This window comes from Phalangium opilio, unplaced genomic scaffold (genome assembly GCF_054372755.1).
Source record: "Phalangium opilio isolate 3A_F unplaced genomic scaffold, DU_Popi_V2 ptg000093l_1, whole genome shotgun sequence".
NCBI classification, from domain to species: domain Eukaryota; kingdom Metazoa; phylum Arthropoda; class Arachnida; order Opiliones; family Phalangiidae; genus Phalangium; species Phalangium opilio.
In genome coordinates, this window is record NW_028324198.1 from 4,331,137 (window position 1) to 4,347,092 (window position 15,956).

Genomic DNA, 15,956 nt, shown 5'->3' on the forward strand with positions numbered 1-15,956 from the left:
GGTGGAGCGCGTTGGTACGGTTAATCTTGGAGAAAGAGCTTGGCGTATGCATATAGTTCATATAAATTTTCCTGGGGGATAAAAATTTATCCGTAATCTAAAAAGTTTCTTTCTAGTTGGGAGACGGTGGGTCGAGGTCGAACAATGGATGGAACCGGAACAACGGCGGCGACTTCTGGATCGGCTGGGAGTTCTAATGAAATTTCTTCCCTGGCGACGGCTGGCTGTTCCATTGGAATGTCTTCCCTGGCGACGGCTGGATTGGTATGGGGCTCCAAGAGGATTTCTTCGTGGATGATGGCTGTGGCGGCAGGAATCTTTTCGGGGATCTTCTCCTCAGCGGTGGCGATGTCGACCGGAAGCTCTCTAGGGACTTGTTCAGTGCCGATGGCGGTGTTGGCAGGACATTCAAAGGAGATTTCTTCAGCGGCGACGGCTGGAACTTCCCGGGGGATGTTGTCCGCTGCGGCGGCTGCAATGCTATTGGCAATGGGGATTTCTATTTAAATCTCCCTCATTTCTCCTTCAGGAACTTCCACTACGGCGGCTCTGGCGTTAACATCAGGTCTATCCTCAGGATCCGGGTGGAGTATTAAGATATCCTGAGGGTGATGCTGGGGGTTTCCAACTTGGTTGTCGTTTGAATCGGCCTGGTGAAAAGAAGTTGCGGCTGGCAATGATACTACTTCGAAATCTCGCAATAACGGGTCCAGTAAGAAATCTTCCGGAGCTATTGTTTCCATTCTTCCTCTTGTGAGCCGGGGTCCCGTGGCCCAGTAAAGGGGTTTTTTCTGATTAATTCTAAAAATATACTATCATTAGATAACGAGATCATAAATAATAAGAATAAGCTCCCAAAGGGATAAAGTTATTTAATGTGTTAGGATTTCGTAATATTAGACGGCCGTTAGTACGGTACGTCGCGGGTGAGCCAACCGGACTCTTTCCGAAGGAGGTTTTGCTATAGGTACTCGTTTGAGGTTAAAGTCTTCTGGTACTAAATCGACGATTCCTTTTTCTTGTAAATATTGGGATATCTCGTTTCGAGAACGCAGCATGCGGCCTTTTGGCCCTGACAGATAATAGTATACGTCCATATTCACTTTTCTGGGTTGGACTGTTTGGCGGTAGCACAACTCACGAACCCAGCCCTTCTTGAATGGTTTCTAGTAATTGGTCGGAAATTGTTCTTGAGTAGAAGACGGTATAGGGGGAGGAACTTCTCCGCTACTTGGGGATTCCGATAGCTCGTCTACGGGAACTAAACGTTCGGGAGTCAAGGAGATGAGTGGTTCAGGACTTGTTTCTCGGGGCTGTGGTTCTCCTTCCGGACTCGTCGATAGTGAATGAATTTTTGGAGCCTTTTTCTTTGGTCTTGCGGAAGAACTTCCTGTTGTCGGAACTCTGGCTCGTTTTCTCCTTTTTTCTCTATCGGCAACTCGGTCTATTTCGTCTGAGGATGAACTCAATTGATCTCGAAGTTGAGTTTGTGGGCGTCTTTCTCTTCTTTGAATAGGTGAACTGGGAGTAATTAAGGGTTCTTTAGTAATGGTACTACTTGATAATTTTCTTAATTGTTTCTTCTTTCGTCCTATGAAAGAAGATGTGGTCGTAGGGTGACTTCTCTTTTGGAGATCGGGGACCTCGGGTTCGTCACTGGAGAGGCTGCTACTTGATAATTTTCTAACCGGTCGTCTTTTAGATCCAGGAGCGGCGGAAGAGGTAGTTGGATGACCTCGTTTTTCCGGTTACGGTTCGGACATTATATCTTCATCAGTAGACGTGCTTAGTTTTCGAAGAGTCTTTCTTCTGGGTCTGATTTCTTCTGTTGTCATTGTTGTAGGATGATCTCTTTTTGGTCTTTCGGCTGTAGGAGTTGAAGGGGGATTTACTTGAATTGTCGGAGGAGGAGGTAGAGGTCCTTGAGGCAATGGCTCGGTTACTGGATGCGTCTCTCCTTGATTGAAAATGGGTTCCTGTGACTCCTTTTCCGGCTGGATTTCTTCCGGCTGATGTATTTCTTGTTCTTGAGTTTTCTGTTTCGGGACACTGTCGACAAATCGGAATGGGCCGATCATTTCTTTTACTTCCTCGAAGGACTCGGAGGAAGGCTGAGTTCTGTCCTCTGGTACATCTTGTGGTGGTATTCTTTCTGGAGTTTGAGTTCTTGGTCTCGGTGGAGAGGTGATTTCTTTTGGTCGAGTAGTTTCATCTTTCAGGATGTTTTCGTCAGGTGTGGCTTCGACTGGTTCGACTATTTCCTCTCTCGGAGTTTCTTAATAGTTCAATGATGTCGCGGATAATGGGGTCTTCTCCTTGGGCGGTAATGATGTCATCGCGGTCGAAAATGTGAAAGTTCGCGTGTGGATATGGAGGAAGAACATATGCATGGTGAGAATGATCCGATGGCACATTCGAGTCTTCGGATGATGCTTCTTGATTTTCTTCTTCCACGGTGGAGGCGATTGACATTGCAATCAGTCCAAGTGGCGCTCTTGAAAGGGCGTCTGCGACAGTATTTTCGACTCCTTTCTTGTGTTGGACTTTGAAGTCGAAGGTTTGGAGATACATCGCCCATCTGACGAGTTTTGAGTTTGGCTCCTTGAGTCCGAATAGCCATTGTAGTGCTTTATGGTCGGTTACGACGGTGAAAGGTCTGCTTTCCAGGTACGGGCGGAAATGTCCTATTGCCCAATAAATCGCGAGACATTCCTTCTCGGATGTGCTGTAATTTGCTTCGGCATTCCTTAGATTTTTGCTGGCGTAAGCGATTGGGACTTCAATTCCGTCTTGAATCTGAGATACCGTTGCTCCTAGGCTTGCATCTGAGGCGTTCGTAGTTAGGATGCTTGGTGCATCTGGCTTGTATGCTGCTAGAGGTGGAGAGCTGCAGATGGCGTCCTTGATCTTCTGGAATGCTTCCTCTTGCGCGGGACCCCATTCGAACTGGTTTCCTTTCTTTTTCAACTGTTTGAGCGGAGTGGCTATCTTCGAGTAGTGTGGTATAAATCTATGGTGCCATCCAGCCATTCCAAGGAATCGTTGAAGTTGTTTCAGCGTCTTCGGCTGGGGAAAGTTCTTGATGGCTTCCACTTTGGACGGATCAATGTAGATTCCTGTTTCGTTGATGACATGTCCCAGGACTACCTGCTTCTGACTGGGCAAATCGGCATTTCTTCAGTTGAAGTGTGAGGCCGGCGTTCTTCAATTTGGTCATGACGTATTGCAGAGCGTTCTTCTGCTCCTTTCAAGTTTTGGATGCGATCAGGATGTCATCTAGGTATAGGACGATAGAGAAACTTTCTCCATCCCGGAAGACTTCATCCATCAGACGCTGGAAGGTACTTGGCGCATTGCAAAATCCAAACGTGAGAACGTTGAATTCGTATTTCCCAGCGTGAGTGATGAAGGCGGTCTTTGGTGAGCTTCCTGGTTCCATCTCGACTTGCCAGTAGCCTGACTTCAGATCCAACGCGGTGATGTACTTGGGTTTCCCCAACTTACTTAATGTTTCGTCTATTCGAGGAATAGGATAAGGATCCTTTGCGGTGATCGCGTTTAATTCTCGAACGTCGATACAAAAGCGATACTTTTTTCCTGTTCCGGATCCGTCGTCTTGTTCAAGGATTACGACTGGTGAAGCCCATGGCGACGTTGATGGTTTTATGATGCCATCCTTTAGCATATCGTAGATATTTTGTTCGATGACTTTCTTCTTTTCGTCGCTAACTCGGTAGGGTCTTTTATGTATAGGCTTAGAGTTACCTGTGTGTATTTCATGGACGACCAGACTGGTTCGTCCTAACTTATCTCTGAATAGTTCAGGGAATCTGAGAAGGAGTTCTTTCAACTCTCTTTTCTGCTTGTACGAGAGATAGGTTGAATCAACTGCTTCGTTGACGTTATTGACCATTTGAGGTGACGGGGGAAATTTGTCGTCCTACACCTGTAATAGTTTCAGTGTTAGTCCACTTATTGAGCATGTTAAAGTTCCAAAATCGATATTGGTATTCCAATCTTCTAGGAAATCTTGGACTAATATACACTGTTGAAAAAAAGGGTTTTTTTAAAAACCCTTCGGAGGCACTTTTAGAAATCCTTGTTTGAAAACCCTGTTAAACCCTTTTTAAACCCTACGAATTCTTATTTAAACCCTACGAATTCTTATTTAAACCCTACGAATTCTTATTTAAACCCTACGAATTCTTATTTAAACCCTACGAATTCTTATTTAAACCCTACGAATTCTTACTTAAACCCTACGAATTCTTATTTAAACCCTACGAATTCTTATTTAAACCCTACGAATTCTTATTTAAACCCTACGAATTCTTACTTAAACCCTACGAATTCTTACTTAAACCCTACGAATTCTTATTTAAACCCTACGAATTCTTATTTAAACCCTACAAATTCTTATTTAAACCCTACGAATTCTTATTTAAACCCTACGAATTCTTATTTAAACCCTACGAATTCTTATTTAAACCCTACGAATTCTTATTTAAACCCTACGAATTCTTACTTAAACCCTACGAATTCTTATTTAAACCCTACGAATTCTTATTTAAACCCTGCGAATTCTGATTTAAACCCTACGAATTCTTATTTAAACCCTACGAATTCGTTTATAAACCCTTTAAATTATTATTTAAACCCAACGAACTCTTTATTTAAACCCTACGAATTCTTATTTAAACTCTACTAATTCTTATTTAAACCCTACGAATTCTTATTTAAACCCTAATAATTCTTATCTAAACCCTGGGAATTCGTATATAAACCCTTTAAATTCTTATTTAAAACCTACGAACTCTTCATTTAAACCCTACGAATTCTTATTTAAACCCTGGGAATTCTTATTTAAACCCTGAGAATTCTTATTTAAACCCTGAGAATTCTTATTTAAACCCTGGGAATTCTTATTTAAACCCTAGCAATTCGTATATAAACCCTTAAAATTCTTATTTAAAACCTACGAACTCTTCATTTAAACCCTACGAATTCTTATTTAAACCCAACCAATTCTTATTTAAACTATACGAATTATTATTTAGACCCTGCTTGTCTTAATTAAACCCTACTAGTAACTTAAACCATAAAGAGTTATCGTTTAACCCTACAATGACATATTTAAAATCTAAGTATTCTTAGGAAATCCTTAGTTATTTAGCTTCTATACTTGAACCCCTTTTGAATTTCTAAATTAAATCCGTTAATACACATAATTTAAGTTGTTTTAACCTTCATGATACACAAATAAGGTAGAATAACGTATATAGGCCTATAACTCATGAAAATTAAACAATTGTCTTCTTTAGAGTTATTTAATGATCAGTATTTACATTGATTATAAAAGCACTTTTTTATCATTTTCACTGCATCGAATTTTCGCATTCTTTTATAACATTATTTACCTTTGTGCATAGTTTCGTATAATTAATACCCAAAAGGTAATGCTCCACAAATGTAATGGTTTTAAAAAGGCATTTCGTGTAAACCACGTTAAATATCCAAAATGATCCAAAAAATACTGAAAAAGCTGACAAAATATCTTGCGCCTCACAAATTTTTGTTTTATCCAAATAAATTGAGAATTCAGCACTAGAGTAAATTGTTTTTCCATTGAAAACCACCACAGGTCCAGTTTCCATATTATTACAGTCATTTTTAGCACAAAACATTCTTTGGTAGCGCTCCCGAAAAAGACTCGGTATTAGGAGGAGAGTGCCAGTTGCACGTATCCCTATTGAAAGATTTAGTACAAAAATTTAAATTTTGGTGTGGGGCATTAAGGTATTGCAAAGTTGCAATCCAGTTTGGTGATTGAAATTGAGTTTGAATTAGTTTTGAAGTTTAATTATAGTCTTTCTACTGACTCAAAAAGATATTGGCAGTAATAAGTTTATTTAGTTATATAAGTATGACGCTCCCTACAACTTGCAATGGTAAAGTCTTAATAAAAGCTACTAGGAGAAAGACTAGAAAATTTACAACGAGCAAATGCTCCATGTTTAGTCTGTACTAAGCCATTGCATTACTTTATAAAACGCTTCACCTAAAACAATCCCCGGCTAGATCTCGGTAACATTGTCATACTTATGGAACATATAAACTTATGTAATGTGAAACATAGTGTTCCATAAAGGATGGTAGGACCGAATTGCAGTGGGATGGTTCAATGGGTGATTTTGAATCGAAAATATTCTATGACATTTTGCTCTGAGGGCCACCCTAAACAAGACATAATTGGAGTGTTTTACGGATGACCAGCTCAATTAAATAAGCAGTCTTTCAGCTTCTAATTTAAAGGTAATGGGTCATCTTTTAAACGCTCCGATGATGTCATAGAACATTTTCAACTAAAACAGCCCATAGAATCCACTGTACTTCGGTCCTACCAACAACCTGTATATTTTATTAGAAATGAAAAATATGTAAATAATATATTTACTATTTTGTTCTTGAATATCATTTTCCTTTCTTATTGCTTCGAGGATTTCAGTTTTTAAATCCAGCGTCGTTTTAGCTTTTACAATTTTCCAAATTATGTCCGAATTTACCAACAGTGATGTAAGAAGTTTTTCGTTCAAATTTATTTTTTTTATGTTGAAAAGCTCCAAGTTAATCTAAATTAAAAGAAAACATTTTTAATATTTAAATCAAAAATAGTAATTTAAAGAAATTTTAAAGCATGATAAGTTGATAAAAAATATATTTCTTAGGAAGTTGTATTTTCTTAAATATATCTATTTCTAAAATATTAAATATAATAAATACCTGCTCTGAATAGTTTAAAGCAGGATACTCTTGAAGCACGACATTTAAGCTTTCCGTACGTATTAATTTAGATCGATCAGTTATAGTAGAAATCCTTTTTGATCGAATAATTGTCCAGTCAGGATCATTTTTCTTAAGTTCTTCGACCATGTGTTTCTTGTGAAATGATATTGAAATATCATCCTCAAAAACTTCAGGTTCCTGCAACGAAATGAAGTTAATATATTTATATAACAGACCTTTTAGTAGAATAATGCAATTATTCTCACTTATTCCCACTTAACCACCCCAAATCTTTTTATCTTACTTACTGGCATTTCAAATCTAACTGCTTCTTCTCCTTCTACAGTGTCACAGCTGGTATTATTTGCGCTTTTTTTCGACGCCAAGCCAAATTTAGCCTTAGCTTTGTTCACAGTTTCGTCATCTTTAATTTTAAACCGAAAGTTCTTGAATTTTGATCTCAGTTTGTTTTGCCAAAACTCCTATGAAATTAAATAAAAAAGCAATATATTTGTTAACTATCCTTCAAAGGACTCTTTCACGATATACAGTCCCTCGCTTTAATGGGATGATGAATAGGAAAAGAACGCTATTTTTTATCGATTCTTCTACTAATTCTAAAACCTATCTGCATAGTTAATCAGGAAATATCCCAGAATCATTTTAAAAATAAATTAATAATTAATTAATAATAAATTAATAATAAATTAATAATTAATTAATAATAAATTAATAATAAATTAATAATTAATTAATAATAAATTAATAATTAATTAATAATAAATTAATAATCAATTAATTAATAATTCAGAAAAACTTTGAAAATTCATATAGAACTATGGACACTTTTTTGGTATGGTTAGTTTAAACATGGTTGTCAGGTTATTTCACTCTTTCTTAAAAAGATGTTAATGAAACCTTACATATCCAGCTCCGGGAGTTTGACTTAGATGGGGATATTCTCTGATCAATTTCTTTGCTACCGCAACCCAAGATAAAGGATATCTAAACAATAGATACATTAATAAAGTAAAAATAAAAAAATTAACACCTTGTCTTGCACAACTTACAGAGAGTATTTGTGAATTAAGTCATTTGAAATAAGGGTCAAGACTTCCTTGTTGATAAATTCTTTTTGAATTTCACATAGAGCTTTATATTTCTGGGGGTTTGTTGCTTCTTCAGGTAGGGTGGGAACTTTGTAATCCAAACAAAATGTAGTTTTGCAATTTTTTGGAATAGTTGTTGTTTCATTTTGAAGAACCCTGGAAATCAAGACATATTAAAACAGGTATAATCATCCTTTAAAGGAAAATGAAAGCTAAAATTATTTAAATATATGTTATAGGCCATAAAAAACTATAAATATTTTTAGTGTTAGTTAAATGCTCATCACTTCTAAAGATTGTAGATAGAAGTATAGTTTTAATTGGAAATATTTATAGTTTTTAATGGCCAATAACATATATTTAAATAATTTTCTCGTTAACTTTTCCCTTTAAAATTATAAATAATTTTATTTTGAATATATATATAATTTTATTTTGAACTTTTCCTTCAACATTATAAATAATTTATTGTTTTTAGATGAAAGCTATTAATTCGAATATGACAGGAAAAGTTAAATTTTCGCCGTCAGCCTGTCTTTTAATATTGTATATAGGTAAGTATAACATAATTACCAGGAGTTTGTTGATAAATTCGGACTGGATGATTCTGGGGAGCCTGGATCTACCACCTGTGATTCTGGAGAGTCTGGATCTACCACCTCTGATTCTGTTCCTTCCATGGAAGATGAGACTTCCTTGGTACTGGTGCTGGCCAGTTTTCTACTCAAATCTTTGTTTTTTTTTGTGTTTCCTCTTCATTAACTAAGATTTCACTGTCATCATGGCTAGAAATCTTTTTTTTTTAAGATTAGGCTCTTCTTCCTGTATAACAATTTAAATTGTAGATGTTAAATTAAATAATTTCAAACATTTTAGTGTTCCAATTTCTAACGTACGCTGTCAAACGAATTTCTCACTTGAATCACCATTAAGTCATGGAATTCAGTTGATTGATCAACCTCAAGTTCTTGCATAAACAATTTATCATAAACCTTAAAATAATGAATTATTAAGCCTTTGTTAATGATAAGTTTATTGTATAGACTATATTTATAGGAAAAACCACGCCATCCTATTTAAAATGAATGAATTAACCTTACAGCAAGTTGACAGAGGGCAGTGCCGTGTATCCCCCCTCTGACCATAGAGGATAGACAGTAGAGGAGTAGACAGTATGGTATTAACCAATGCATAATGGAAAATTTCGCCCCAAGTTTACCCTTCGTTTCCTGTTTTTTCCCATTGGCTGATTACCTTCTATACAAGTCACGTGTCTACCAGAAAACCGAATGCCAGAAATAGCCCCAAAATCTTAAACGAGAACTGAATATAACTGCTACTCCTCTTCTGTCTATCCTCTATGATGAAACTAAGAGATAAACTAGCGGTATACCATGTTATTTTTCCAAAGAGCTTAATACAGACAAAGATGTGGGCTGCCATTATTATTGGTTTTATAAAAAGAGGTAGCTTAGTTGTGATATTAAACAATCTTTTGCTCCTATAGAATTTTTAAATTTGATACTAACTCTTTATAATAGGTAACTCGATATAGAATTTCGTCCATGAATGAAAAAAAAATATTCTCTTAATACTCCTTGTAAAATAGTTATCAGTATGGCAAAGAAAGTAAAAATTATTAATGTTGGTATGCAAAATTTCTCTCCTCGAGTTCCGCTATTTCTCTATCTACTTTTCTAGTAATGTTCTCAATGTTTCTCAAATATCTCTCGTTCCTGGTTTTTGTTTTTACATCTAATTGTTCCGATTTTTTATATGGATGAAGCGTTTCTTGCAGTTGTTTTAAATTTTGATTCCAACTTTTCAAATAGTCGATTTTCTTTGATATATCATTATAGTTGTTACTGAATTTAAAGTATTTTAAATTACAATTTATTAACAATTGCAATAAACAAAAGCGCTCACGTGATTAATATTGTACAGACATCGCTGTTGGGGGATGTTAGTATTTTTCCATCAAGTGTAACATAGTACTTGGATAGTATGTGAGGACATCGTATTGATAAATCAAATTGATAAAACTATGCACCTTGGTAGTGCGAAATCACACTCATCCCTTGTTTATTGCGTGGTTTAATTTATCTCCAACCTTAAACGAATGTAGGCTAGTAATAGATGTTTTGATAAATGGGCCGAATAACGTGTACGTCAAAGATTTTCAAAGTATTGCGCCAGAAAAATGACAAGTTCACACAAGTTTCTGTAAGATGCCTGAAGTACGCACTATGACATGGGAGGCGAAATCCTCAGTCTCACACGGGGGTGGAGTGGGTGAAGTAGGGGCGTTGAAATAAGGGGGACGATTTAACAAAGGCAATAATCGAGTATACGCGCGTGCCGGGACCCTCCATATTTATATAAATAGGGGGGCTTTTCCAAATTTTCTGTTTGCTCTAACTTTTTTCCTATTAATTTCCGGCCAAAAATTTTTACGGCATAATTTTTCTTACCTCATATACTTTCCAAAAAACCAAACCAAATTAAAATCCGAGAGGTGGGTGGTATTCTTGGAAATTGCCGAATTATAAATAAATATATATTTGAAAAATGGATAGTTTTAATTTTTAAGGGGGGTTAACGATATCTGTGTGACGTACACTGAAAGGGAGGGGTTCACATTATTAAGACGGTAGTGTGACGATGGGGGAGGGAGGGATTAAAAATCTGACTTTTTTTGCGTGACGAAGTTTATGGACAGTCCCCTAGTACTTCTGTCATAGAGAAAAAAGTGGAATCGTAAAAATAATTAACGGCTATCCGCGTGATTGGGGTGGCTGACAAAAAACGGGAAACCAGATTTTGGCCGATTGTAAAAATGTTCGGTTGTAAAACCAGCCAATTAAAAATTAAGTTAAGTCTAGCTTCTTACACAAGCAACTTGTAGCTTTGCCAGGTGCGTTGACGGCCGTTCGCGCCTGCGCAGACGTAAATACTAAAGTATTTAGACTATTTATGAAAATAGTGTACATATAAAAAGCGAGTAATTTTTGGGGAGAAATTATACATCTTGTTTGTTTTGGGTATGTTAAAAAGTAAATCAGTCGTGAACTGAAATTCTGTATTTTTGTATTACTTTTATTTTGTATTCATTTTAATTTTGTATTCTAATTTGAAACTATTTTTTTCTGTATTTACTTATACTTATTGAAATTGTGGACTTTTGGAAGCACGTCTTTGGTGGTACAAAATTTTCCATGATTGAAGAGAATCTCGAGCGACGAGAAGAGAGGACCACCAAAGACGGGGACTTTCCATTCCTAGCGAGATAGCATCTCTTTCTCTCTCTCGACCAAAAACATGACTAAGCGGGTTTTTACAAATAAAAGGTGAAAGGCTTAAGAAAACTAAGAGAGAGAGAGAGAGAGAGAGCATAGAGTGCTGTCAGTTGTGACGTCAGATCCAAGGTTAAACGTCATGATTCTGCCTTTAGCAATGGGCGGCCATGACAGTTACCGTTTTTTCTTTATGGGAAAACAGCATGGGTGACGTCACACCCGCGCTTCTGACAGCACTCTATTGGCGACATTTTATACTTCACTTCGAACATGGATCTTCCTTGATCTCATACGCGTTAACACGAGAGTTTTTTTCTGCTACTTTAGCAGTGCGCGTATGGTGGATTAATTTACTTAAATGAATGTCACTAAAGAACTGTTTTTGTTACTAATTGGTGCAGTTTTTTTGACATAATTCAACTGGGCCCTTAAACCGAAAAACCTTAGTAAATGTTGTTTTTCAGTCGGCAACATTTACAGCGAAAATATAGCTTTCCCCTATAACTTATGGTAAACCTTCCCCACAGGGTATTTTATCGAAGGGCAATAGAGCTATCTCAGTAGGCTTAGTGTGACGTCACCCCTGCTATTTGCCCATAGAACCAAAGCGGTACCAAACATGGCCGCCCACTGCCAAACCTAAACCCGTGACGTTTTACCTAGACACTGACGTCACAACTGAGATAGCTCTATTCACCTGGCTTCAGGGTGCGTCGTTAAACAAGAAACAAGATTTAATGAAGCTAAACATTTAAACATCATTAAATTAATGCACTTTGGAAGGCAGGGTTAAACATTCTAATTTGATTTAATCAGACCATAGTGCGACCTTAAGCAAAGAAGTGAACTGCTCCTAGTATTTTATTTGAGGGGGGTAAGATTTTTGTCACGAAGGAGGGAGGGTCAAATATTAAGTCAAAATAACTCTTGGTTTCTCGTAAAGAAATACACTACAGTTGTGCTTTCTATTTTTGATTTAATGTTTTCATCAATACAGAGCAAATATTAACTTTAGGCAAAATATAGTTACTAGTGGGGGTACTTTTTATTTAGTTTTACCAGATTCAAGGAAACTTATAGGAATTATATAAAAAGGACTTGGTTTGCCCAAGCCTAAAAAACAAAACGATAAGAGTTTTTTCCAGTTGACTGAAGCGCGGATATTTTATTTTTCTATATAATTTTAAAGACAATCTGTATTTTACTACTCTTTAATTCAATCTCCTGATTTTACTGGTAATGGATTTATTTCCTATAAATTAATTGAAATAAAATATCTTATCTCAGATTTTTCAACAACAATTCCATTTTCGTAAAAATTTTATCATGAAAAATCTGAGATAAGTAATATTTTATTTCAATTAATTTATTGGAAATAAATCCATTACCAGTAAAATCAGGAGATTGAATTAAAGAGTAGTAAAATACAGATTGTCTTTAAAATTATATAGAAAAATAAAATATCCGCGCTTCAGTCAACTGGAAAAAACTCTTATCGTTTTGTTTTTTAGGCTTGGGCAAACCAAGTCCTTTTTATATAATATCTGTTCCTTCAGTCTTTATTTGTATTAATCTATTATAAAATAATATTTGCCTGAAATGCGAAATTTTTCACTTCTAGGACGAGGTTAAAAATGGTTCTACACTTCTACTAATTCTTATATGATTCGGCTCACAATTCGTTTTAGAACCCGAGCTTTATAGTCAACTTCAAAACAAACCTGAAACTATTTTAAACTATCAAAGCCGTATCTTTTACAGTCCACTTTACGATTGCAATTATCCATGACATTGCGTGCACTGCCCTTGTACGTTTACAGTGATTGGCACCGTGGACAGTTATTTTAATTAAAATACCTAGGCCACAGATCCAGTTTTAAAAATATCCTTATTTCCAACACTGATCCATCTATCCTTCCAGCTTTTACAATCACCCATTGCATAGACTCACTCAATAGCCTGCCTTAGCATGGATTTATAATAGAAGCTTACGCTTCCTGGATATTTCACTCACCTTAAAACCATAGATATATTAAAAGGGTAGATACACAATTCAATGGGAGGTCGACGCGGAAGGGGCAACGAGCAGACAGCCGCTATTTTCTGGGGGTAGCCGTATAAAACGCCATCTATCGGGAACTTTCGAAACTAAATTAAGGGATGAGCTTAGAGTAGTGGCACTCTATGTTAACCCCCTATAGGGCATAATAAGTCAAACCCTCGGAGATGCCATTACTCCATTTTATACGAGCTAAGAGCGGAAAAACGTATTTTATAAATTTTACACCTGTAAAATCTTTTAAAAAACACTTGGAACTTGTATTTCTACTTACTTTCGAGGAAATACCACCGTTTTCTGAAGGTAAGAGTCTTTTTATATACATTTTTTAGTAATAAAAACATTTAAGGCGAGCTAAGCCTTGGTCTTGTAAAACACGGCAGATTCATGGTTCATCCATGGCAGATTAGTGATTAGCGTGTTTTCAGCGTACAGCCTCTTTTCTCTATGTGCAAATCTACATTATGGCCATGACCAAGGCTTAGCTCGCCTTAAATGTTTTTATTACTAATAAATGTATAAAAAAACACTCTTACCTTCAGAAAACGGTGGTATTTCCTTGAAAAAAAGTAGAAATACAAGTTCCAAGTGTTTTTTAAAAGATTTTACAGGTAAAAAATTTATAAAAAACGTTTTTCCGCTCTTAGCTCGTATAAAATGGAGTAATGGCATCTCCGAGGGTTTGACTTATTATGCCCTATAGGGGGTTAACATAGAGTGCCACTACTCTAAGCTCATCCTTTAATTTAGTTTCGAAAGTTCCCGATAGATGGCGTTTTATACGGCTACCCCCAGAAAATAGCGGCTGTCTGCTCGTTGCCCCTTCCGCGTTTTTTCGTTAAGCCTAAGCCAGCGAAGTGGATCTAGACCCTTTATAGTTTTACTATATCTATGCTTAAAACGCGCACAACATTTATTCCTCGTCTGAAATAGTACCAGCCTGGCACGCGCGTTTGTGACGTACAATTTGAGGCAAATTCAGAGGGGGGTTGAAGTTTTTCACGTGATCGAGTTCTAATTATGAATAGCGCGCGTGCACGCGCGCCAAAAGAAAAAAGTTTGCCTCAATTTCTAAGTCATCAGCCCCCCAGTCCCCACCCGCGCGAATTTTTGTGACATAAATGTGTTTAAAATCAAAATGCCTTACTGAAGGCTACAGGGAAATATCCATGAAGCGTAAGCTTCTATTATAAATCCATGGCCTAAGTAAGGCAACTTAAGCCTTGGTCGAAACTAACATCTAAAATATAAATTAAAAAGGTATCTTAAGTATAGAATTTCAACCGAGACACATAATTAAACGAAAATTAGACCCGCCAGAGAAGTTTTTAATAAATATAGTGTTATATTTATTGAAAAATATCAAGTTAAAGTTTCAGGGCGGTGAAATGGCAAATTAGCGTCGTCTACTGTAGAGTAACGAACAATTAGCGTCGTCTGCTGTAGAATAATCTTTTGAGGTACTTACATTTTTAATTAAATTAACATACTTAGACTTAATTAAATTTGATGAAACTTGAAAAAGGCACACCTTGAATAGTTACTTGTTAATTTAAAAGTATTCCGAAAGCTAACTTCCATGCAGTTTTTAAATGATTCGATGTACAGGAGCACCAAAAACCCCATGTTATTCCTATGGGAAAATCGGCGAAAATCTGTGAATTTTCATTTAACATTACGGGAGGGTGTGGGATCTTATCTAGAAGGGCCTACCGGCCCTCTAGAATAGAGGTGTTTCGTAAAATTTCGTAAGAAAAAACAAGAATGAGTGGAGCTTAGCATCGTCGTTTAAGTATGATAATTATAAATATCGTCTATTAAAGAAAATAAGAATTTTTACTTACCATATAAATCAAGTTTGGTCCTCTAAAGGCATCATAACTTTTGTCTTTTAACGTCGAGTTAAATTCAGCAAAAGTTGGTGATGATAAGTATAGCTTTCGTTTTCTTTTCCCAAAGCATAGTAAACATGTTACACCTCTTGAACTACGGTCTTTTTGGTTCATGGTGTTCTCCACTTAATCCACACGATCGCGTTGAATTTTAAAACGTTCTAACTGAACTGGTGTTGGCCCGAGTTTGAATTCTTCTTCGTAGCCTACTAACAGTACTAGGCACTTGAAGGTCATTTCATTTTCACTGCTTCAATTTCCAAAGAAGGCTATTGTCCTAGTATTTACAGGGAGGAGGACCGGTTCCCTTCTCCTGGGTCTCTACCCCAAACCCCTCACACGTGTTTTGTCATTCTTTCTTTCACTCGTTTTTGCCCAAAAGAAATTCCAAGAAGCTAAACCTAATTTCCTAAAGGTTTTACTTCAGTCTATTTTTAGGGATGCGCGATACAGGAACGTGGATTTTATATAAAGGCCTCGTTTCAAACGTTTTCTGCATATAGTAGACATAAGATAATAATTTTCATTGGATGAATCAAAGTGAATTTTATCAATCTATATATATATATATCTTATCTAATTTTGGTCAGTTCTGCAGCGGGAATATGAATCAACAGGATGCAAAACTATACAAATGCGTTAAATGTATATCTTATTCAAGAACATTTTCAAATGTTCTTACGCACATGAAAAAAGATCACGAACATGACCCCGGCTTTAATGTTATTTGTGGATTTGAAGGATGCCAACGTTCGTTTAAAAAGATAGATTCGTATAGAAAACACGTGAGAGATAAACATAAAAACGAATTTGAGAA

The 15,956-nt window shown here is 36.4% G+C and overlaps 1 protein-coding gene across 1 annotated transcript; it reads right to left on the minus strand.

Annotated features, from left to right (window-relative positions):
• Positions 1-6,687: 6,687 nt before the first annotated feature.
• On the minus strand, positions 6,688-15,391 carry LOC149640676 (sterile alpha motif domain-containing protein 3-like). The gene is made up of 8 exons (XM_089850633.1): positions 15,092-15,391; positions 8,789-8,884; positions 8,466-8,714; positions 7,854-8,048; positions 7,707-7,788; positions 7,092-7,265; positions 6,840-6,981; positions 6,688-6,755 (listed from the first exon to the last, which is right to left on the minus strand). The coding sequence occupies exons 3-8, from the start codon at positions 8,570-8,572 to the stop codon at positions 6,688-6,690; spliced, it is 768 nt and encodes a 255-aa protein (XP_089706759.1). The 5' UTR covers positions 8,573-8,714; positions 8,789-8,884; positions 15,092-15,391.
• Between the last annotated feature and the right edge of the window lie 565 nt (positions 15,392-15,956).

Excerpts from the sequence above, each read along its gene's own strand:
- LOC149640676 (XM_089850633.1), bottom strand. The coding sequence starts at position 8,572 with ATGGAAGGAACAGAATCAGAGGTGGTAGATCCAGACTCTCCAGAATCA. Across the intron at positions 7,266-7,706 it reads AAACTCCCGGAGCTGGATAT|GAGTTTTGGCAAAACAAACT; the intron begins GTAAGGTTTCAT and ends TTAATTTCATAG. Across the intron at positions 6,982-7,091 it reads CAGTTAGATTTGAAATGCCA|GAACCTGAAGTTTTTGAGGA; the intron begins GTAAGTAAGATA and ends ATTTCGTTGCAG.